This window comes from Sus scrofa, chromosome 15 (genome assembly GCF_054392235.1).
Source record: "Sus scrofa isolate SSC_HxYL_T2T_F1_AM1 chromosome 15, Sscrofa_HxYL_maternal_Yorkshire_Landrace_v2.0, whole genome shotgun sequence".
Classification (NCBI taxonomy): Eukaryota; Metazoa; Chordata; class Mammalia; order Artiodactyla; family Suidae; genus Sus; species Sus scrofa.
In genome coordinates, this window is record NC_139397.1 from 34135744 (window position 1) to 34159678 (window position 23935).

At 34.9% G+C, this 23935-nt stretch overlaps 1 protein-coding gene across 1 annotated transcript in view; it reads left to right on the plus strand.

Moving 5' to 3' along the window:
- Positions 1–23935, plus strand: part of ACTR3 (actin related protein 3) — a 61139-nt gene that overhangs the window by 11982 nt on the left and 25222 nt on the right. The window contains 5 exon segments of the mRNA NM_001134343.1: positions 9144–9199; positions 12886–13010; positions 16861–16971; positions 20336–20431; positions 22066–22173. Coding sequence (NP_001127815.1) covers positions 9144–9199; positions 12886–13010; positions 16861–16971; positions 20336–20431; positions 22066–22173 — 496 coding nt within the window.

A 23935-nucleotide genomic window follows, 5' to 3' on the forward strand; every position in this document is an offset into this window, starting at 1 on the left:
CAATCCCATTGTGCCACATCAGGAACTCCATCTAGGGTCTCAATTCTTATATTCATTTTGTTATATTGTTTAAAATTGTTGAAACAATGAAGGTTGAAACTCTACTGCTGTTCTCCCTTTTATAGTCTATAGGGTCATACACTGTAGTTAATATAGTAACTTCAGCTCATATTTGTTCTTTTCTGAACTGATTTTTTTTTTCCTCAGGTTTTTTTTTTTAAATTCTCGTTCATTTTTGAAATGTGATTTTAGTTTATTTTTATTTTTATTTTTATTTTTTATTTTTTTTTGTCTTTTGTTGTTGTTGCTATTTCTTGGGCCGCTCCCGCGGCATATGGATTTTCCCAGGCTAGGGGTCGAATCGGAGCTGTAGCTGCCAGCCTACGCCAGAGCCACAGCAACGCGGGATCCGAGCCGCGTCTGCAACCTACACCACAGCTCACGGCAACGCCGGATCGTTAACCCACCGAGCAAGGGCAGGGACCGAACCCGCAACCTCATGGTTCCTAGTCGGATTCGTTAACCACTGCGCCACGACGGGAACTCCTAGTTTCTTTTTAAAGATTCTATTCCCGTTTAGTGGTTCAGTATTAGTAACTTATTGGAATCTTCAAATAGTTTTTTTTTCTGTGATATGTTTTTCAAAGCAAAAAGAAAAGGGAACCACTGTATTGAGTAAGAAAGCACTCTTTGTCATCTATATGCTTTTGATAAGTAAAGATGAATTTGAAGAATTAAAAATATATCCAGTATGAGGGATGCTACTGCTTTTATTCTGCAAGCATAAGACTTTTTTTCCCCATAAATTAATCTCTTCCTGTAAGAAAGGTGTAGTGAATAATACAACATATACCTCTCCTTATCAGTTATTACCTTCTAGAATTTTGTATATTTGTTTCCTCTCTTTTTGTTTTTTAAGAATGAAAAAAGCATTATAAATAACTCTCCTCAAATCCACTTTCCCCCTACCCAGAGGTGTTATAACTGATAAATTAACCATTTCTTAGACGATAATTCTTTTTTTTTTCTGCCATTAATTTCTACTAGGCAACTTTCCCTTTCTTCTAACTCTATTACATTTCCACTGCTATTCTTCTGATCGCTTTGATAACTTCAAAAGTGCTTTTGAATCCTCTCCTTTACTGTATTCCTCTCTCAAAGCAATGTCCAACCTTACTAGCCAAAACCACTGTAGATTTTTCCAGGGAGATTTTCTGTATATTTAACTTGCTTCCTTGGACTACAAAGAAAAAATTTAGTTTAGTTTTTCAGAGTATTGTATTGCCCTTACAAGTTCATAAACTTAGATTGGATAACCTAACCTTTTTTCTTTTTCTTTTTCTTTTTTTTTTTGTCTTTTTAGGGCTGCACCCTCAGCATATGGAAGTTCCCAGGCTAGGGGTCGGGATCGAATTGGAGCTGTAGCCACAGGCCTATATACCACAGCCACAGCAATGCCAGATCCAAGCCGCGTCTGTGACTTACATCACAACTCACAGCAGCGCCAGATCCTTAACCCACCGAGCGAGAGTCAGGGATTGAACTTGTGTCCTCATGGATACTAATCAGATTTGTTTCCACTGAGCCATGATGGGAACTCCCCAGCCTTGCCTTTTCCACTTTATGGTCTCTTTTTAAAAACCATTTCTACATGTCTTCCTTATTTTCTTGTGTTTTGGTCACCCTGTGGCATATGGAGTTCCCCGGCAGAGATCAGATCCAAGCCAGAGTTGCGACCTATGCATCATTGCCAGATCCTTAACCCACTGTGCTGGGAATCAAATCTGCATCCCAGTACACCAGAGACACCTCTGATCCCATTGTGCTACACCGGGAACTCCATGACATTTTCTTTTTAGTGTAGAAAAGCTAAAGAAGTGAAAAAGATGTATGATTTCACTGCCCAGATAACCCAATGACATGTTTCACATTAAAGTAATATATATATATCTGTCTGTCCATGTATGAATTATTTCTGAAATACATTAGTAATTGGCTCTTGGGATAGCACCTGGGTGGCTAGGACATAGGTCTGGTAGGGTAACTTAATTTAGTACATTTTAGGTGTTAGGGAAACAAACAGTTTACTCGAGTGTTTCTTTTTTTACTTATAACTTTAATCATGAGCTAATGTTACTTATTCAAAAATTATTTTAAAAATAATTATGTGCATTTAAGATAACAGTATAAATTTGAAAAACAAAATTCTCCCTTCTTTCCATCCTGCTCTCTGTAGATAGCCAGAATTTACTATTTCTTGTGTAGACTTGCAGAATAGAAAGTACATACATATATTCTAGAATGGAATTGTTCTTGATTTGTAGTTTTATTTCTATTCTACATGTAAATATTAATTTCTGTTTAAAGTTGGCATAAAAATATTTGATATTGAAGTATTAGGGTATTCACAAAATGTAATTTCCCTGCTAAGAACTGACATTTAAAAAGGAGTTGGTTTGAAAGTAGTTTTGAGATATTTCAAAGTGATAAAATAGAATTAATTATTAAAAATATATACACATATGCATACACAGAAACACATACACCATTTATTAAGGAATAGCAAATTGGAAGGTATTAGGACTCTACTGATTTTACCTGGGAATCATAACATGAAAATCAAATGAGGGACTTGCATTGTGGTGCAGTGGGTTAAAAATTCAGCATTGTTGCTGCAGTAACTCAGGTCCCTGCTGTGGTGCAGGTTGGATCCCTGACCTGGGAACCTGCACATGCTGTGGAACGTGGTGCGGTCAGCAACAACAAAAAAATCAAATGTATCCAGAAGGACTGATGAAAATGGAAAATTTGAAAAGCATTTGTGAGGAAAGAAAGGATTAGGATAACCTAAGACAAAAACAATAATGAAAAGAAGAATGAGCATTTACATTTTGTATATGCTAGGATGTATGTTTTCTGTTCCTAACTATAATTAATCAAGGCTTTATAAGAGTAATTCTTTTTCCTTTACACATAACAGAGTGTATTGCAGGAATTGAGGATTATAATAGTGAATTATGGATATTTGGATCAGTCTGGGAAGGTAAATAGGAATCAGATCTTGTATAGCATGTTGAGGAGTGGTCTTCAGTAAAATTCACTGAGGTATTCTAAAAAGTAGAGCCTTGATTTTTCTACTGTTAAACCATGCTTAGATTCCTGGGCTAAAAGGTCCAACTAAGTTATAATGTATTATCCTCTTTGTGTGTTGTAGTTGTTAAGGATTTTTATGTTTATGATCATGGATATTGGTCTACCATTTTCTTTATTTGGAATGTCTTTATCTGATTTTGATATTAGAATTATGCTGTCTTTGTGAAAAGATTTGTCATAGATTTCCTCCTCTATGTTCTATAAAAGCTTATATAAAATTAGTGTTTAAATTTCTTCTTTAAATGTGCAAATATACCATTGTCCTGGACTCTGGTTCCATCTCTGTCCCTGAGCATGCTTATCTTCAGTGCTTAGCAGACTCCTTTCTCCCTCCATTGAATTGAGACTTTTTTATACTTTTTTCTTTTTCAACCCTTTTGGATGTGCCCTCTAGATGTGGAAGTTCCTGGGCCAGGAATCAAACCCAGACCATAGCAGTAACCAGGGTCACAGCATTGACAATGCTGAATCTTTAACCTGCTGAGCCACCACCGAACTCCCCTGTGAATTTTTTGTATCTGATATTGTATTTTTCAGTTCTGTACTTTCCATTTGTTCTTTTTACAGTTTTTATGATATTTTATATGATATATTTTATGATATGTAAAATAAAATATATGTATCATATATATGTTGTATGTATAAAATATGATATCATATGATACATGATTTTTTAATTAGTCATTATATGTATATTTTTCTTTATTGTGATAGTTATCACTGCTTTCAAGTCTATCTGATAATTCTAACATTGGGTTGTTTCATCCTTTCGAATGTCTTTTTCTTGGAGAGTGGGTTACATTTTCCTAAGTCTTCATATATGGAATGATTTTGGTTTGTATGACTATACCAAACCTTGTTTATCTGTTTTATTGTTAATGAACCTATGGTTTGCTTCCAGTTTGGAGCCATTACAAATAATACTCTTGTGATCGAATAAATGGGTACACATCTTTGTGGACATACCCTTTAATTTTTCTTTGGTATATGTCTAGAAGTAGTTGCTGGGTCATATGGTAAGTGAATGTTTTAAGTGTTTTCCAAAGTGGCCATATTACTTACAAATGATTTTGATTACTTTGTATCATTCCAACTAGGAATGTATAAAAGTTACTACAGTGTGCTTTTAATTTTTTTTACCCTATGAAGTTGAGCATCTTTTCATTTATTGTCATTTGTATTTCTTTTTCTTTGAATCGTTAATGTCTTTTGCTTTTCTTTCTTTCTTCCCTCCTGTTTCTCTCCTTTGTTGTCATTACCTTCTAGATATCCTTCTATGTTAAGATGGGCAACTGTCTCTGAGTGCAGATAATTTTTCTCTTTTGGTCATTTTTCTTTTAGCTACTTCGGGTATGTTTTAAATTTTCATGTCATTGAGATACCTATCTTTTTAGCGTCTAGATTTTGAAGTATAGTTAGAAAGATTCCCCTACTCCAGGGTTATAAAGAAATTTTGCTACATTTCCTTTTAAAACTTATGGTTCATGTTCCCATCCCCCTTTTACTATGAAAATATGTTTAGATTTATACTATTTTAACATGTACAGTATGTACCAAGTTTAATTTTTTTCTCAAGTAGCTGCCAAATTTAGCCTTTTTTTTCAAATTGTGTTATTAAAATGTACACAACATAAAATTGACAATTTTAGCCACTTTTAAATATACAGTTTAGTGGCATTAAGTACATTCACAACTGTCACCACCATTCTTCCTCAGAATGTTTTCATCTGTGTATATATAACAGCAACAACCATACCCCACCCAACATCACTGGCAGGTGCCATCCTACTTTCTGTCTCTATCAATTTGACTATTTTAAGTACCTCATGTAAGTGGAATCATGTAGTATTTGACCTTTTGTGATTGGCTTATTTCACTTAGCATGATTTCCTAAAAGTTCATTCATAGTGTGTGTAGCATGTGTCAGAATTTCCTCCCTTTTGAAGGCTAATTGATAATCCATTGCGTGTATGCATGTATATACATATATTACATTCATTTGTCATTGGCCCCTCGGGTTGTTTCCACCTTTTGTCTGTTATGCATAATGTTGTTGTAAACATTGGTGTGCAAAAATCTATTCAAGCCCGTTTTCAATTTTTTTTTTAATACACCCAGAAATAACATTGTTGGATCATATAGTAATTTTATGATTAATTTTTTGAGGAATTACCATATTGTTTTTTATAGCTGCTGCACCATTTTACATTCCCATTAGCAATGTGCAAGTTTCCAATTTTTCCATATCCTCACCAATATTTTTGTTTGTTTGTTTTTCTGGTAATAGCCATTCTCATGGGTGTGAAGTGGTGTATTATTTTGGTTTTGATTTGAACTTTCTTAATTATTAATAATGTTGAGTATCTTTTCATGTGCTTGTTGAGCTTTCATATATCTCCTTTGGAGAAATATCTTTCAAGTGCCTTGCCCATTTTATTTTATTTTATTTTTGGGTTTTTTTTTTAGGGCCGCACCTGGGGCACATGGAGGTGCCCATGCTAGGGGTCTAATCAGAGCTACAGCTTCTGGCCTATACCACAGCCACAGCAACGCCAGATCTGAGCCATGTCTGCGAACTACACCACAGCTCATGGCAACTCCGGATCCTTAACCCACTGAGCAAGGCCAGAGATTGAACTTGCAACCTCATGGTTCCTAGTCAGTTTTGTTTCTGCTGTGCCACCACAGGAACTTTGCCTTGCCCATTTTAAAAGTTGGGTTGTTTGTTTACTTTGTTTTTGAGTTGTAAGAGCTCTTTATATATTCTGGATATTAACTCCTTATCAAAAACATGGTTTACAAGCATTTTCTTCCATTTCATTGGTTGCCTTTGCACACTATTGATACTGTCCTTTGGTACACAAAACTTATTAATTTTGATCATGTTCGGTTATCTTTTTGTTGTTGCCTGCTTGTAGTGTGATATCCAAGAAATAATTGTCAGTTTAATATCATAAAACATTATTTATCCCCTTTATTTTCCTCTAAGAGTTTTATAGTTTTAGCTTTTGCAAGTAGGCCTATGATCCATTTTGAGTTAAATTTTGTATGTGGTGTAAGATAAAAGTCCAGGTTCATTAATTATTGGATATTCAGTTTTCCTAGCACCATTTCTTAAAAAGATGCTCTCTTTTTCCTGTTTGAATGGTCGTGGCACCCTTATCAAAAATCATTTGACCATATATGGGAAGGTTTACTTTTGGGCTCTGTTCTTTTGCATTTGTCCATGTTCCTGTCTGTATATCAGTGCCATACAACTTTGGTTACTGTAGCTTTGTAATAAGTTTCGAAGTCAAGAAGTGTGAAACCCCTAACTTTGTTCTTTTTTTAAGGTTGTTTTGGCTATTTATAGGCCTTTAAGATTTCATATGACTTAGGATAGGCTATTTCCGCAAAAAACGTTGTTGAGATTTTACTGGCAATTGTGTGGTTCTGTAGATCGATTTGAGTAAATAGCTTGAACGTGAGAAAGTTTGTCCCATGTCTGAATCTTATACTAAATGATGTTATCCAAGTGGCAAATTAAAGAAAAATCAAAGCTATTTGACCCTATGTTTAAAACTGACGAGGAGGAAATGTTATCAGAGTATCTGCTAGTTGCCTGAAGGAAGTTTTTCTGAAGGCAATTTAGAAAGCTTTTGGGGTGTGTGTGTGAATATTTGAAATGTAGATTTGTATAATCTGGTTAGGTATTGACTTCTTAAGTTGCTTAATTATATAAATGACTTTTTGAACACCCCCAAAACTTAATAGAAAATTGCAAGGGCTGTGGAGAAATAAAGTGTACTAGCAGAATTTATAAAATCTAAACAGAAATTCACTTTGGAAAAGTAAAGTTAAAAATGGTTTGCTATGTTATTTGGCCAGTATTAGATTTTAAGTCTGAAGAACAGTGTGGTAAATAAGAGAGGAACATATTTGTATGCTTAGAATTTATTTATTTATTCATTTATTTATTTTTGCTTTTTAGGGCTGCACCTACGGCATATGGAGGTTCCTAGGCTAGGGGTCAAATCAGAGCTGTAGCTGCTGCCCTACACCACAGCCACAGCAACGCAGGATCAGAACAGGATCCCTAACCCTAACCCTAACCCAAAGCCTAACCCTGACCCACCACAGCTCACAGCAACACTGGATCCTTAACCCACTGAGCAAGTCCAGGGAGCGAACCCATGTCCTCATGGATACTAGTCAGATTGGTTTCTGCTGAGCCGTGACAGGGAACGCAAGAAATCTTAATATGAAAAAGTTTGTTTTAGAATCTATTTGTATTACTACAAAAATTTAACTTTGCATTTGTCAGTGAAAACCAGGAATTTTTCAGTTTAGGTGAAGTAATTACATCTTTAAATTATAATTTCAAGTGTTGAGGTTATCAAATGCCAATTAATTGTGAGAAAGAAGTTTCCTTGTAGAGAAAAAAAAAATTAGAGAAACTCTTCTGTCATCTACTTGTACAGTTTTTTTCCTATGGTGACTCTCAAGAACTTTGAGAGTTCATTGTAAAAATGTCTTAATTATATTAGCCAATACCTTCAATTTTTAGTTTATGTTTAGTTATATGTTTAGTTTATGTTTTCCCCGATTTTTAATGATCTAGTCTATTTGGCACTCTCAGTTCTTGAACTTAATTTTGGGGCTAAAATATACCCCAAAGAGATTTTTTTCCTCCTTTTTATATTAGAAAAGTATTTCTGCAGATATTAGAATCTAGGAATATCACAGCAGTTTACGTGCCTGCTGTTTTGTAGTGGGTTTGAATGTGGAATAACAGAAAATATTGTTTCTTTCTTTTTAAAACCTGCTCATAGATACTAGGTTTCCGCTCATAGCCAAAAAGTGTCTGGCTATCTCATAAGTAGCCTGGAACATGCTGTTTGTCAAAACTCAGCTTTTATGTAGTTTCTAATCATTGTTATTATTGTTATTATTTTGTTATTGTAAGAATACAGGCTGAATCTATTGTGGCAAAACATTTTAAAATTGATAGTTTTTTTAAAAATAGTAATATATTCAAATAGTATGAAATGATGTGCATTAAAAAAACTCGGTACCCTTGTCTTTTACTTACCTAGTTTCCCTTCTCTAGAGGCATCCAAAATACACTCTTCCAGAGATATTCTGTGCTGTACATTCAAATATATTTTATATGTTCTACTCTTTACTTTTATATAAATATTGCATACTTGAACCATTGTTCTGTCCCTTGCTTTGTTCAGTTAACAATACCTTTTGCAAATTGTTCCATATCTATACATTAAGAACTTCAGTCTCTTTTTTTTTTTTTTTTTTTTTTTTGTCTTTTGTCTTTTTGTTGTTGTTGTTGTTGTTGTTGTTGTTGTTTTTGTTGCTATTTCTTGGGCCGCTCCCGCGGCATATGGAGGTTCCCAGGCTAGGGGTTGAATCGGAGCTGTAGCCACCGGCCTACACCAGAGCCACAGCAACGCGGGATCCGAGCCGCGTCTGCAACCTACACCACAGCTCACGGCAACGCCGGATCGTTAACCCACTGAGCAAGGGCAGGGACCGAACCCGCAACCTCATGGTTCCTAGTCGGATTCGTTAACCACTGCGCCATGACGGGAACTCCTCAGTCTCTTTTTTAATAGTTGTATAATATTCTGCAGTGTAAATGTAGCATATTTAACAAGTTTTTTTATTTTTTTTGATGGCTCCTTATTTTCAGTGTTTTGCTATCATAAGCAAGATTGTTGCATAAGGCCCCATTATATGTTACTTCCTACCTATGTGTATGAGTATCCCTGTAGGATCAATTTCTAAAAGTGGAAATTCTGGTTGAAAGCTGTGAATATTTATAATTTTGATATAATTTTGAAAGTAGGGATGTTTAATTGAATTGAAGCTATAGAATTTTGTATATTATTTACCCACAATGGACTCTCATTCTATAACAAATGGATATCTAAGATTTAAATTTATAATTGCTAAGATGTTAGTGAAATCCTTATAAAATTCTTTTTGTTTTTCAGGTATACCAAACTAGGTTATGCTGGAAATACAGAACCACAGTTTATCATCCCTTCCTGTAAGTATTTCCTTTAAGCCACAAATAAGCTTATTTAATGTCTTTTTCTTAATAAAGTACAAGAAAGTACAAGAAGTATTTCTGATACTCTCTAAGATTTAATCCTTTAAAATCCTGGTTTGCCAAGTTCTAAGTGTGGCCTCATTTCTATATCTCTGACAATTCATTTCAGTTCTCTCTTTAGCTCTTCATCTACCAAATCTACCAAATATCTTTTTTAAAGACAAAAGTGAATGAGTTGATAATTAAAAAGTTTTCTGCTTTGAGGATATTGCTGTTAACAATGTGTGTGTATAACTGTTAAGTAATGCATCCCTGTTCATACTTCTACCATGACTCCTACAGTGGTTTGTGGATATGATTATTGTTTGCAGGACTTGAGCTTGTTGACATCCCTGACAAGAGCCTATGTTTCAAAATAAGGATGGCATTTCATCTTTAGAGATGCTCACTTCAGCTATTTTCTGATACCTTATGACCATACTTACCTACATGGTTTCTGTTCTGTATTATTTTTTTGTTAACTTCACTTTACTTTTTTTTTGCTTTTTAGGTCTGCACCCAAGACATATGGAGGTTCCCAGGCTAGTGGTCTAATTGGAGCTATAGCTGCTGGCCTATACTAACAGCCACAGCAATGCAGGATCTTAGTCGCGTCTGCCACCTACACCACACCTCACAGCAACGCCAGATCCTTAACCTACTGCCCACTGAGTGAGGCCAGGGATTAAACCGCGAAACCTCATGTTCCTAGCTGGATTCATTTCCCTTGTGCCATGATGGAAATGCCTGTTAATTGTATTTTAGATGACCATCAACTTTCAACAGTTTGTCTTTTAGAAGTTTTTAAATAATATTTTCACACTTGGTTTGTCAATGCTCCTATTTGCTAGCCCAGGTTATGTGTCTGGTCCTTGACGGACATATTTTTGCACTCCTTACTTTCCAATTCACCTTTTGTACATTATATAGTAATGCCTCTGATCTACTGGACCTACTGCCTACTTTAGCATATCAAATGACAAATCTTTTGCCCCATTGCTTGGTGGTGCTAACTCCTAGACAGTTTAATTTTGGAATTGTCACGTGTTTTGTTCTGTAGTTTGTGTGATTGAATATTTTTGTGTATCCTTACTAATTTATGAATATAGGAAGGAATTGGAAACATAAGCATACAGAGAATATTGAAAGCAGCTTAGGATCAAAAAATCTGTGAAGCTGAGAACAAGGTAGAAATTACTAAAAATTTAGTCTAAATTGGGCACTTACTGGACATGGACAGGTCAATTGTTTTGTCATGGACAGGTCAATCATTTTGTCATATGTAGCAAGAACAAAATTGAATGTGTGAAGTATGTGTCAAAATTGTCTCTAAAAGGGGAGCTATTATGTATTTTTTCCACTCTAGAAAAAAATCTGTTTGACTTTTGGTACCTTGCTGCACCACAGGCATGTAGAAGTTCCCAGGGCCAGGAATTTTTACAGCAGTGACCTGAGCTGCTGCAGTAACAATACCTGATCCTTAACCCACTTGACTTTTATACTTCTGAATACTTTTGGTGTACTTTTCTAGAGACTGATTATCTAAGAAACTAGGCTAAATCTAATTCTTTATTACCTAGAATGATTTTTAGGTAACACTGATGAAATAGTTCATTCATATGAATATACTAGTCTTAATTTAGTAGTACTATTGTCTTTTTCCTTATTATCTACACTGAGGGACAGGTTTGCTTTTCTTTGCTTCTGCCCCACCTTTATATATAAATAGTATATTGATAGTTGGTTGCCTAAGATTTTGATTTCAAATATTGGCTCTTGCTGACTAAAATAGAAGTACTTTGTGGACTAGTATTTGACGTTACTTATATTTTAGTTTGGTATTAGACTATTGTGTATGCTTGTATTAGTTTCCCAAGGCTGCCATAGCAAAGTACCAAAAACTGGGTGACTTAAAACAACAGAAACTTAGAGTCCTGGAAGCTAGAAGTCCAAAATAAAGGTGTCAGCAGGGACGAGATCTTGCTGACAGCTCTAGGGGAAAATTTTTCTTGCCTCTCAGAGCTTCCAGTATGCTGACAATCCTTGACTTTCTTTGGCTTGAATATGTATCACTCCAGTAACATGACTGTCCCTGGTGTATATTTACATTGTTTTTCTTCTGTGTGTGGCTATGTCCAAATTTCCTTTTTTAAAAAAATAACAACACCATTTATTGGATTAGGACTCACCCTAACAACTTTAACTTGGAAGACTCAAATTCCAACAGTTCTCTTGTGGCGCAGTGGGTTCAGGATCCGGCATTGTCACTGCAGCAGCTTGGGTTACTGCTGTGGTGCAGGTTCAGTTCCTGGCCCAGGAACTTCCACATGCCATAGGCATGGTTCTCCCGCCTCACCAAAAAAAAAAAAAAAAAGACCCTGTTTCCAAATAAGATGAAATAGGATAGAAATATAAAGAAAGCTTTTTTTTTTTTTTTTTTTTAAATTCCCTATGCAACCTCCCTGTTTTTATTTATTACTATTTTTCAGGGGTTTTTTGTTTATTTGTGTGTTTTTTCTGATCATCCATAAGCGTATGTTGACTTGGTGGGATTACAATTCCTTTCTTTGCTTTTTTATACTTGATGCCTTGTTTCTCAATGGAAGTAGAGATTTTGTGTTAAATGAATTTTGTCATAGGTTTCTTTTCTTTCTTTCTTTCTTTTTTTTTTTTTTTTTTTTTGGTCTTTTTGTCTTTCAAAGCCTGCACCTGTGGCATATGGAGATTTCACAGGCTAGGGGTCTAATCGGAGCCGTAGCCACCAGCCTATGCCACAGCCATGGCAACGCCAGATCTGAGCCACGAATGCAACCTACACCATAGCTCAGGGCAACGGCATATCGTTAACCCACTAAGCAGGGCCAGGGATCGAACCTGCAACCCCATGGTTCCTAGTCGGATTTGTTTCCAATGCACTGCCACAGGAACTCCCCTTTCTTTCTTTCTTTCTTGTCTTTTTTTTTCTGCTTTTTAGGGCCATACCTGCAGCATATGGAGGTTTCCAGGTTAGGGGTCCAGTCAGGTACAGCTGCTGGCCTACACATAGCCATAGCAACACCAGACACGAGCTGAATCTGGGACCTCCACCACAGCTCACAGCAGCGCCAGATCCTTAACCCACTGAGCAAGACCAGAGATTGAACCTATAGCCTCATGGTTCCTAGTTGGATTTGTTTTCATTGCACCACGACGGGAGCTCCATGTCATAGGTTTCTTATGACTTCTTTGCTTTAGTTGGACAGGTTTTTTTTTTTTTTTTTTTTTTTTTTTTCGCTTTTTAGGGTTGCACCTGTGGCATATGGAGGTTCCTAGGCCAGAAGTCAACTTGGAGCTATATCTGCCGGCCTACAGCACAGCCACAGCAACGCCGGATCCGAGCCATGTCTGCAACCTATACCACAGCTCAAGGCAATGCCAGATCCTTAACCCACTGAGCAAGGCCAGGGATCAATCCCACCACCTCATGGTTTCTAGTCGGATTTGTTTCCACTGTGCCACGACGGGAACTCCTTGGTTTGACAATTTGAATATACTAGATGGTGTTTTATTTAATAACATTTTATTATGGAAGAAATACAAGTGAAAAATTTGTCTCACTTGGAAACAGTAAGTTTTTGACATGTATACATAACTTTATTTTAAAGGTATTGCTATTAAGGAGTCCGCAAAAGTGGGTGATCAAGCTCAAAGGAGGGTGATGAAAGGTGTTGATGACCTAGACTTCTTCATTGGTGATGAAGCAATAGAAAAACCTACATATGCAACAAAGGTATATTTTTATGATTTGTGTAAATAAATCATTTTCTTCCAGAAAATTCGTTTGTTCAGTAATTGTGCCATCTGGAGTTTCACTCTATTACAGGCCTAATACCTTTAACTTCTTCACAGTAGAAGTTAACCGTACAGTTTTTTCCCTCAAGAGGAAGATTTCAGTATTTACTTTTCTGATCAGAATCATCAGTGTAATTGTCATTCTCTTGCCTCCATATTGCCATATCTAGAAAAATTTCCCTCCTGTCTTTATTCAAACTCGTACTTTTCCTCCTCTTTTGACGCTTAAGTCACTTGGAAGTACCTCTCTCTTTTCTTCTTTTTTTATTTTTCCCTTTCTTATTTGTTCTCTATCCTTTTTCCTCCCTCTCCCTTTTTATTGAGGTATAAATTTATGTACTATAAAATAGGTAAGTCTTAGTAATACAGTGTAGGTTAGAAATTTTTGTGAATGTAATCATTAAGTTTCAGAATTTAGAACAAATCTAGTAACTCAGTTGCTTTCTGTCTGTCTGTTCCCTCGGTCACTGCCCTCACCTGAACTAAAAGGGGAACACTGTTCTGACCCTCATTATCTTATTTTTAGAAATGGACTTGGCCTAATTTACACATTTCTTCCTTCGTACCTCTTTTCTTCCCTTCTCATAACTTATTTATTAATGAACAATGTTTACCATGTGTAAACAGCTTTACTAAGTGCTGAGAATATAGTGGTAAATAAGAAAAAAATGCCTCCTACATTTCAAGCTTGTTGTCCTGTGGTGGAAAGGAAGCCATTAAAAAAAATTACTATGAGTGTTTTGTGCATATACAAACATTTGGCTCTTGGAGTTTAGAAACAAGAGCTGGAGACACATAGTTGGAAAGTATTAGTTACCTCTGGAAAGGATGAGGTTCCCTAGGGGTAGGCCTAGGACAGAGTCTGATCAATGTACCATTTAGGGTTGAATGAAGGTGGAAAGCCTGCAAAGGAGACTGAGAAGGCATGGTTAGATGGGGTAAAGAGGAAGCAGTGATAAACAGTGTGGGATGCTGCTGTCATGTAAGCCAGAGCCCATACATTATTTGCTGTCTTTAGCTACATGGATATCATTTGTAACCTTAGTAAGAATAATTTTAGAAGAGTTATAAGGCTAGATTAAAAGTAGGTGGGATTATGAATGGCCAGGAAAGTAGTCAGGAAAAAATGACAATGTATTCAGTGAGGATTGGCTTTGATTGGGAAGGAGAGAGATGAAGAGACAAGTTGTGGGCTTAAAGTGGAAAAGATGTTTAAATGCTCATATGAAAGAGCCATTAGAAAGAGATATTAAAGTAACGGGAAGGGTAGAGTATAGGTCTCAGAGAAAGCTAGAGAGATAGAATCCAGAGAACAGATGATCTAAATGATATGTATAGGATCCCTTAAATTATAAAAAAGCGAGAAAGAAAAGAGAGGTGAGTATGGAATCTGTTTTATAAATTTGTTAAAGGAACTTGGAGTCCTGACTCTTGGCTCCTCCTTCCGCTCTGAAATACACCACAGCCACAGCAACGTGGGATCTGAGCCTCATGTGACTTACACCACAGGTCACGACACTACCAGATGCTTGACCCACTGAGTGAGATCAGGGATTGAACCCCTTGTCCTCATGGATACTAGTCAGACTTGTTTCTGCTGTGCCACTACAGGAACTCCTGGACTATTCTTTTTATTTGTTACTGTTTATTTTTTTTCCTACTATTAATGGTTCTTCCTCTTTTGCCCACTACTCACATGTCAGTATTTCCCAGGTACTGTTCTTGATTCTCTTTTCTTTTTTCTTTTCCTTTTTATTTTTAAGGCTGCACCTGCAGCACTGGTAAGTTCCTGGCGCAAGGATTGAATCTGAGCAGCAGCTGCTGGGCCACACAGCTGCCACAAACCACATCCTTTAATCCCTGTGTTTGAACGAGGATTGCACTCATGCCACCACAGCTACCTGAGCCACTGCAGTTAGATTCTTAACCCACTGTGCTACAGCAAGAACTCCTCTCTTGTTTCTTTATTAAAGACTTCTTATGGGTGATCTCATCCACACCTTCATGTACAACCACAGCCAAACCAATTCCTTGACCCTGTTTACAACTACCTACTGTCCACCTACCTGGCTCTTGAGTTTAATAGTCAAAACAAAATTTATTATATATACCCCACTCTTACTTATTCCAAGACAAGATAAAACACAACTTTTGTGTCTTGATCCTTTCTGTCATGACTTTATAGCTAGAAACCTATTGGTATCTTTTGAGTTTTTCTCATAGTGACCGAAATCTTGAATCTGGCCTGGTGTCATTTATACTACAATTGGGCTCTTATTCTCGCTTACTTGGTTCTTTTAAGATTCATTTTAGCTGTTCCAATGCTACTGTAATAGTCTTCTTAAAAATCAAAGCTATTCCTTTTATGCTTTGTATAAAAATTTGTAATGATGCTTCATTTCTTATAGAATAAAACCCAAATACAGGGAAGTAAGTTTTTGAGAATTTGGTCCCCTTCATCTACAACAGTTCTCTCTGCCTACACCCTTTCCCCAACCCTTTTGTCACACACCATTTTCATTGGTAACTGTTTGTGTATTATGCAGTATTTGTCTTTGTTATTTTTTCTATTCTCTATTTACATTGTCTTCTCCCACCCCACACCCAAACAAAATTAACAAGGTTGCTCCTTTAAGACCCAGCTTAGATATGACCTCTTTAGTCACACAGGAATAGGAGCCTTTCTGTTTTTCCTCAGAAGCCGAGTTGATCATCTTGTCCTAAATACTTTATTTCTTCATACAGAATTCTAATCTTTTGCTTAGTTATATGTGTCGTGAAACTGTTTTATTATAGAGATTTGCAAACTTTTTCTGTGCCTTCAGTGTCTAAGTAAGATTTTTTTAGTGTCACTTAGACTGAAAGAAATAACAGTTCTGTTATGTATGTAGCACCGTAGTAGTTGCTTGAAAAAAAAAAATAGGACACTTATTTGGAAAGAAAATATTTTTAATTGTAAATAATCTCAGAGACTCTTAGGATGCATTGTATCTGTGGGGTACTTTACAGTTTTTCATACCTGGAATCAGATTGCCCATCACCGTACTCATTTCTTACATTACATAGGTTTTTAGGGGGAGGTATTTAGTTTTTATCCTGGTGACCTCTGCCAATCCAGCTTCTCAAGGAAATGATGTTATTGAAAGGAATTTAGTATGCTCTGATGTTGAAACTGAGCTACTTTAAACTAGTAGATATGCAGTGTTGAACTAATTTTGAGTATCAGCAAATTTCCCTGGAAAATTTAAAATATTTGTGTCTTTGTGAATTTGCTGTAGTACCCTGGGGCTCAGTTTTAGAAGCATGATTCTATTCAAATATATATGATTTTGCTTATAAAATTTTATTTCCTTAATTTACGATTATTTTGCTATATACTTATCAACTGTGTGTTATATATTAGGCATACAACAAATATTTGTGAAAGAGCTAATAAATTAAAACTTAAGGAAACTGTTATAACCTGTAATTTTCATATGCTAAATTTTAATGGATTACATTTCCCATTATTACAAAATTTTCAGAAATCCAGAAAGATTGGTATAATGACCTTCCGTCTAGATTGAACGATTTTTAACATTTTGACATGTTTGCATTATGATTTTTAATGGAAGCATCTGAAAATGTGCTGTAGAAATAATTCCCTTTTTCTCAGTAGTTAAGTATGCATCTTCTAATGATCTGTGTGTCATTATCACACCTAAGGAATGCTATCCTTATCTAATATTCCCAGGTTTTTTTTGATGTTAACATAGATTTAATTTATGTTTTATTTTTTGTTTTCATAGTGGCCAATCCGCCATGGTATAGTTGAAGATTGGGACTTGATGGAAAGGTTTATGGAGCAAGTGATCTTTAAATATTTAAGGGCAGAACCTGAAGACCATTATTTTCTTTTGGTACGTATAAATTACAATTTCACTGAGGAAGTTTTTTTTTAAATTTTTAATTACAGTTGATTTATAATGTCCCAATTTCTGCTGTACAGCAAAGTAACCCAGTCATACATATGTATTCATTCCCTTATATTATTCACTAAGGAGGTTTTTGAAGGAACTTAATGAGAATGTTTTCGTCACATTTGTACTCACTAGAGTGCATACTTTATTATTTATTAAATTGTCATGTTGTTATAAAACTGTATCATCTTTTCTTTTTTACCTGACAGTAAGTAAGTTTCAGGGAAAAATGTTTAAAACATGGAACTTAACTTTTTTTTTTTTTTTAACGTAAGTAATCTGATTATTATTTCATTTGTAATTCTTGGTAACAAAACACCATATAATTTAATTTTTAAACTTTTTTCTTATTTTTACCAAAGCAATGCCTGTTCATAGCTGTAAAAACCAAGTGCTGTAAGATTTAAAAAAAAAAAAACCCAAAGCACTCTTCCTTCCCCACCTTTCCCTACCCTTGAATCCTTGATTCCCCAAGAGGCAAACACTAAAGAGGTTTTCCTGATAGTTATCTCACAAGTTTCTTCTATTTGTTAATTTGATTTTCTAAAACATTAAATATTATCTATTAACTGCCTAGTAGGAAAGATGAGTATTTTGTGCTTTTCCTTTTATTCCCTCACTTTAACACAAAATCTTTGTCTTCTCCCTCTTTCTGTGATATAGTTATAATTTGGAGTTAATATTTTATATTTGTTTTATTATGGTAATTGTGAATATTGTTTATAGTTAGGCTATAAAGTTGAAAGACCTTTGTAATGAACACCCCGTATGTCTACAACTTAGACTCGGCAATTACTTTTATTGGAATTGTTTTTATAACATCCTGTCTCTTGGTTGTACTCTATCACTTATCTATCTTATTTATTTATTTATTTAAATTTTTAATTTTTGGCTTCATCTATGACATGTGAAAGTTCCTGGGCCAGGGATTGAACCTGTGCCACAGCAGTGACAATGTTGGATCTTTAACTGCTAGGCAACCGGAGAACTCAGACTCCATCTTATTTTTTTAAAATCACTTCAAGATGAGTTGTAGATGAAATCGTTTCACCCCTAAATTCTTTAGCAAACCTCTGACCAGCTGGTGTTTATTACTGTTTACAGTTTTTTCTGTTATATGAAATTTACGTTCTGTAAAATACACACATCTTAACCCTACCATTTTATGGGTTTTAACTAGGCGTTGGCAAACTTTCTGTAAAGCTGGATAGCAATTATTTTTGTCTTTGTGGACCATGTGTTCTTTGTTGCAGCTGCTTAGCTCTGCTGTAGCAGGAAAGTGTCCTAAGGTAGTACTTAAATGAGTGGCTGTGGCTATGTTCCAATAAAACCATATTTATAGAAACAAGTGGTGGATCAGATTTGGCCTGCAAAATGCGTGATGTAGTTTGCCCATCCCCTGACTTTGACATACATATACGGATGTGTAACCTAAACCCTGCTCAGGATATAGAACATTATTATTAATTGGGGAAGTCATCTCATACCCTTTTCTAGTTAATCCCGGCTATGCCATGGAGACAACCCCTATTATGATTTTTCCCTGTGCAGATGTTACGCTTATATTTGAGTTTCATATAAATGGAAGAAATTGTGTAAGATGTGCTCTTTGTTAAGACTTCACTCACCATTATCTTGAGATTCATCCTTCTTGTCACATATACAAGTAATTCACTGCTTTTTGCTGGGTTGTATTCCATTGTATGAATATGCCTCACTGTCCATTTTCCTATCGGTGATCACCTGGACTGTTTCATGCTTTTGACTGTGGTGAATATTTTGGGTATTGTGACATTCTTATACAAGTCTTTTTGTGGATGCGTTTTCATTTCTCTTGTGTAAATACCTAGAAATGGAATTGCTGTGTCATAGGGTGGATGCAGAATTGATTTTATAGGAAACCTTCAAAATTTTCCAAGGGATTGTACCTTTTTGCACACCCACCAACAATGTGTTACTGATTTTGGTACACTACATTCTATCCAACAAGTGGTGGTGTGCCATTCTTTTTAATTTTAGCCATTCTGGTGGGTGTGCAAGCTTTCTCATTTTGGTTTTAATTTGCATTTTTCTGGTGACTCATAATGTTGAATACTTGTTCATGTGCTTATTAGTTGTTTGTTTATTTTCCTTGTGAGGTCTTCTGATTATATTTTATTTTGTATAGAATTTCTCTTTTTCCTGGTGCTTATAATTTAACTGTCTTCATTTTTTAGTTTGCTTAATTTTGTACGCACCTATCACTAAATTATTGCCAAACTCTTGAACATAATTAGAAAATTCTCCTAATAAGTTTAAACACATCAGGTAGTTTAGAAGGTAAAGGTTTTATGTACAGAAAAAGTATTTCTAGTTAGTTTTTTTAAAAAATTATTGAAGTGTCTTTTAAATTTTTAAAAAACGATTTACTTTGCAATGAATTTAAGTTTTATCCGTCTTTCCTTTTGTAATTTGTGCTCTTTAAGTTTAAGAAATCATTCTTTATGTCAAGGTCAGAAAGCTAATTCTGTATTTCTAAAGTTTAAAGTTTTGCCTTTCAAGTTTAAATATTTGAGATAATGAAAAGGACTGGTTAATTGAATCAGGCTTATAAGACTCAGATATCTTACTTAGTTTCAAGCGTTAGTAATTTAAATGATTTAGATATTCCTGAAGTATAGATGAAATATAAAGTCCAGGATTGTGAGCGCTGTTTCTTAGGTCCTTTCTTGGCTCATTAGCATGTGTTCTGGCCTAGACTTAACCCACCAGTTTCTAAGTGATGTTTGCAGTCACGTAGCTTAAGAGAACTTTGTAAACATCTCCATTTTATACTCTAGTAGTTATATAACTTACTGATATTTTCCAGAGAGGTATGCCATAAATTTGTAGAATCTTGGCTTACTTACTGTAGTTGTAGACAGACCAGGTACACCCTGCTGAAAACATTACACAGATGGGGATTATTCCAGTAGCAAGTACCATTGGTGTATTTGCCTGGAGGTCTGTCATTATCACATTTGCAGGGTGATTTGGCAGGATCTCCTCCTTCTCCCTCTTCCTTTTCTCAGTGTTAAGTCGTTATGAGTAATATGACATAGGAATTGTTTCTTTTCTTTTTCATGTGAATAACCATATTGTTTTCATATATGTATAGATCTGTTTGAATTCTTTAAAGTTTTTCTTTGGTCTCTGTGTCTGTATTTCTGAGTTTAATGACTGTTAAATACAGTGTTTGAAATAAATTATTTCTCACTTAAAATTGTCTATAACGTTATCAAAATAATTTGATATTGTCTATTTAAAATGTTATTCAATTTAATAGACTGAACCTCCACTGAATACTCCAGAAAACAGGGAATATACTGCTGAAATAATGTTTGAGTCCTTCAATGTTCCAGGCTTATACATTGCTGTACAGGTAAGCAAATTTATAAGTCAGGATGAGCTTGACTCTTAAATTTTAATCTGGTTGAATTTACAGTTAAAATATGTGTATATTTTTCTTAACTTCAAAGCATATTGTAGTTCTCTATGGAATTGGTAGTTAGAAAGCATAGTAGAGGAGGGGAGCTGTTTAGTCAGCAAAAGAGAAATATTAAAGGAAGTAAGCTAATGGGTTTTAGATAATTCAAAGCTTTTTATAGGATGGAAAAAAGGGAACTAGTATTTATTGAGAGTTTATGTCAAGAACTTTATGTACACATTCATTTACCTTTGTAACATTCCTGGTATCCTTTTTGAGAGTTTATGTCAAGAACTTTATGTATACATTAATTTGCCCTTGTAACATTCATTGTGTCCTTTTTCCACAGCCTGTTTTGTTGTTATTGTTGTTTGTTTTTTTGTTGTTGCACCTGTGCCATGTAAAAGTTCCTGGGCCAGGGATCGAACCTGTGCCATAGTAGCACCCTGGGCTGCTGCAGTGACAACACCAGGTCCTTAACCCACTGCACTATAAGGGAACTCCTTCATAGCTTGTTTTGAATGCCTTATTACCACGATGTAGGTCTGACCACCATCTCCTTTGTGCTGCTCTTTATCCTGTATATCATAAATCCCTGTAGTATTTAATTGCACATCATTTGTGTATATATCTGTATGGAACAGCTTTTCTCCCACTTCTCAGAATTAGAGCTTACTGCTTACTTGTCTTTTAACCCTGTAGCAAATATGATACCTGGCATACCACAAAATCTTAATAAGTAATAAACTATTATGTGGTTCTGTTAGCCCAGAATGATTATGGTGTGATCCTGTGTTAAAATAGAAGGATGGCCTAGATATCTTTCTAGGTCCTTTTCAGCTGCTATATTGCAAGTAGGTAAAACGAAGCCAGCTGAGCTCTGGTTTCTTTTTTAATTATTAGTAATTTATCTTGTTTGAGGCTGGGATTTGTATGAAATTTAGTTTTTTTAGAATGAACTAGTAGTGTTACTTTCTTAATTCCAAACTTTTTTAATAAAGAGAATTGTACCTTATTGCCTGTGCCAGGATTTTTTTGTAGAAAAATATTATTTTGTTAACTTTGTTTTACTAATTAAGTCATAGTATTTGGAAGTGTACAGTGGCCTTTTCTGTGGTTAAATATCTTGTTACATATTCCTAAAGACATGCTACACTTAGAAAATTTGGAGCTAATCTTAATAATAGTGATACTTGTCTATGTATTAATTAACTGATGTGCTTCTCTACTTTCACCTTATATGTGGTTTGTTACAGGCCGGCCCACTTAAACGTAGTTGAAGTCCTGTACTGTATTTTTTCATGTTAGTAAGACTATCTCATGTTTTCCACCTTGTTTTGACTGTAGGGGGGAAATGGCCTTCATTAAAATATGAAAAATATATAAATATGCCCCTAAAAACTAATATAAGACTGTAAGTTGTCTTAATAATATGCAGGATGTGAACAACTTTATTGCATAATATAAATTAACTTTGTATTTTCAAAGAAACTACATTTAAAATCGTATAAAGTACTCCAGTAAAAGATTTTTTTTCCTATTAACTCTTTGTTTTTATTTTTTGCCTGTCTTATTTTTATTTGTTCAAGGCCGTTCTTGCCTTAGCTGCATCTTGGACCTCCAGACAAGTAGGAGAACGGACGTTGACTGGTACGGTAATAGACAGCGGAGACGGTGTCACTCATGTCATCCCAGTGGTAAGGATATTTTATAATTACTGAACAGGATACCAAGTAACACATCTGGCAAAGTTAGATTTTACGAATTAATGCCACTTTTTAAAAACTTTAAATATTACACTGAAAAATTTTCTCTAGTTTGGCCATTTGTTCAGCTATAATTGTATTTTGCTTGACTTATTATTAGAATTTTGTAAACAAATTACAAAATGATTTTTTTTTTTTGGTTTTTTTTGCTATGGGTTTATACTACAGTTAGAAAATTATTAGAAGTGGTTTCTGATTCATAGTTAAGAAATGATAAATTGAGTATCTGGAATGGGAATATATTATGCTTTTTTTTTTTTAAACATGAAACTCAGTTTTCCAGTTTTCATGTGTGTGTGTGTATGTGCATGCATATGTTAGCCACTTGATAGTTTTTATTATCCTTAATTAACAGATTTCATACTGGTGCATAAGTTAATTGCTAAATAGTAGTTAGTTGAAAGCATATGATCATTAATGACTTTTGGGGAATTATATTTTTGAATTAAAAAGCTCAAGTTGTGATTGTGCTTTATGGCTTGAATTTAATCAAGCACGTTAAGAAAAATGTATTAGATTGGATTATTTGTTATAGATAGCATTTTTCTGCCAAGGCTTTTCTGCTTCCAATTCTTAATGACAAATTAGATTTTTTTATTGTGCCTAATAGATTCAAAATGACTACTCACATTCATACTGATTATTATTAGGTGTATATATATAGAAAGGTTTATCTTTTAAAATAATATTTAATATCACATAAGGAATGAAATTATTTTGAACTTTATTCATTACTCTTACTCCTATTTTTAATGCACCAGGCAACCTCTGTTGAGAATTACATCCTTAGAGTAACTACTTTTGGATTAGATGTCATTAATTCACTCTCCCAATGTCATAATAGTTTTAGTAATAACCACCCCTTTTAAAAACAACGGCTTTCTTGAGATGTAATTCACATGCTGTGCAATTTATTCATTTAGAAAGCAATTTGGTGGGTTTTTTTTTCGGTATATTCACATGGTAGATCCATTGCTATAGTCAATTTTAAAACATGTTTATCACTCTGAAAAGAAACCCTATGTCTTTTAGTGTTCACTCTCCCCCAATAACAGCTCCTTGCAACCACTAATCTACTTTCTGTCTCTGTAGATTTACCTGTTAAGTGGAGTAGTATACTCTTTTGTGACTGGCATCTTTCACATAGCCCAATGTTTTTAAGATTTTCACATTGTAGCATGTATTCATTTCTTATTTTTTGCCAAATAATGTTTCATCCTATGTTAGTCCACATTTTATTTTATTGACATTGGGGGATACTTTAATATCTTGGAAATTAGGATGTGTCCCATATTTTGATGGCTTTTTATAATTTAGTTGGCATATTTTTCTTTCTTAGTGCTACTATATTCTATTCCTTTTTTTTTTCTTTTTTCTTTTTTGGCTGCCCCGTGGCATGTGGGGTTCCCAGGCCAGGAATCAGATCCCAGTTGCAGTTGTGACCTAAGCTGCCGCAACTGCTGTAACACCGGATCCCTCACCCACTATGCCAGGCCAGGGATTGAACCTGCAGCTGGTTCTCAGGAGACTGGGACTCCTCCCTTTTTTTCAAAATGGCAGTAATAATCCCAATAGTGCCCAATGTCATAACATTGCTTTGAGGATTAAGTGCATACATGTATATTGCTTAGCGATACTAACAATTCTTATATTTTTCATTTAAAATTCTCATTTAAATCTCAAAATTTATGAT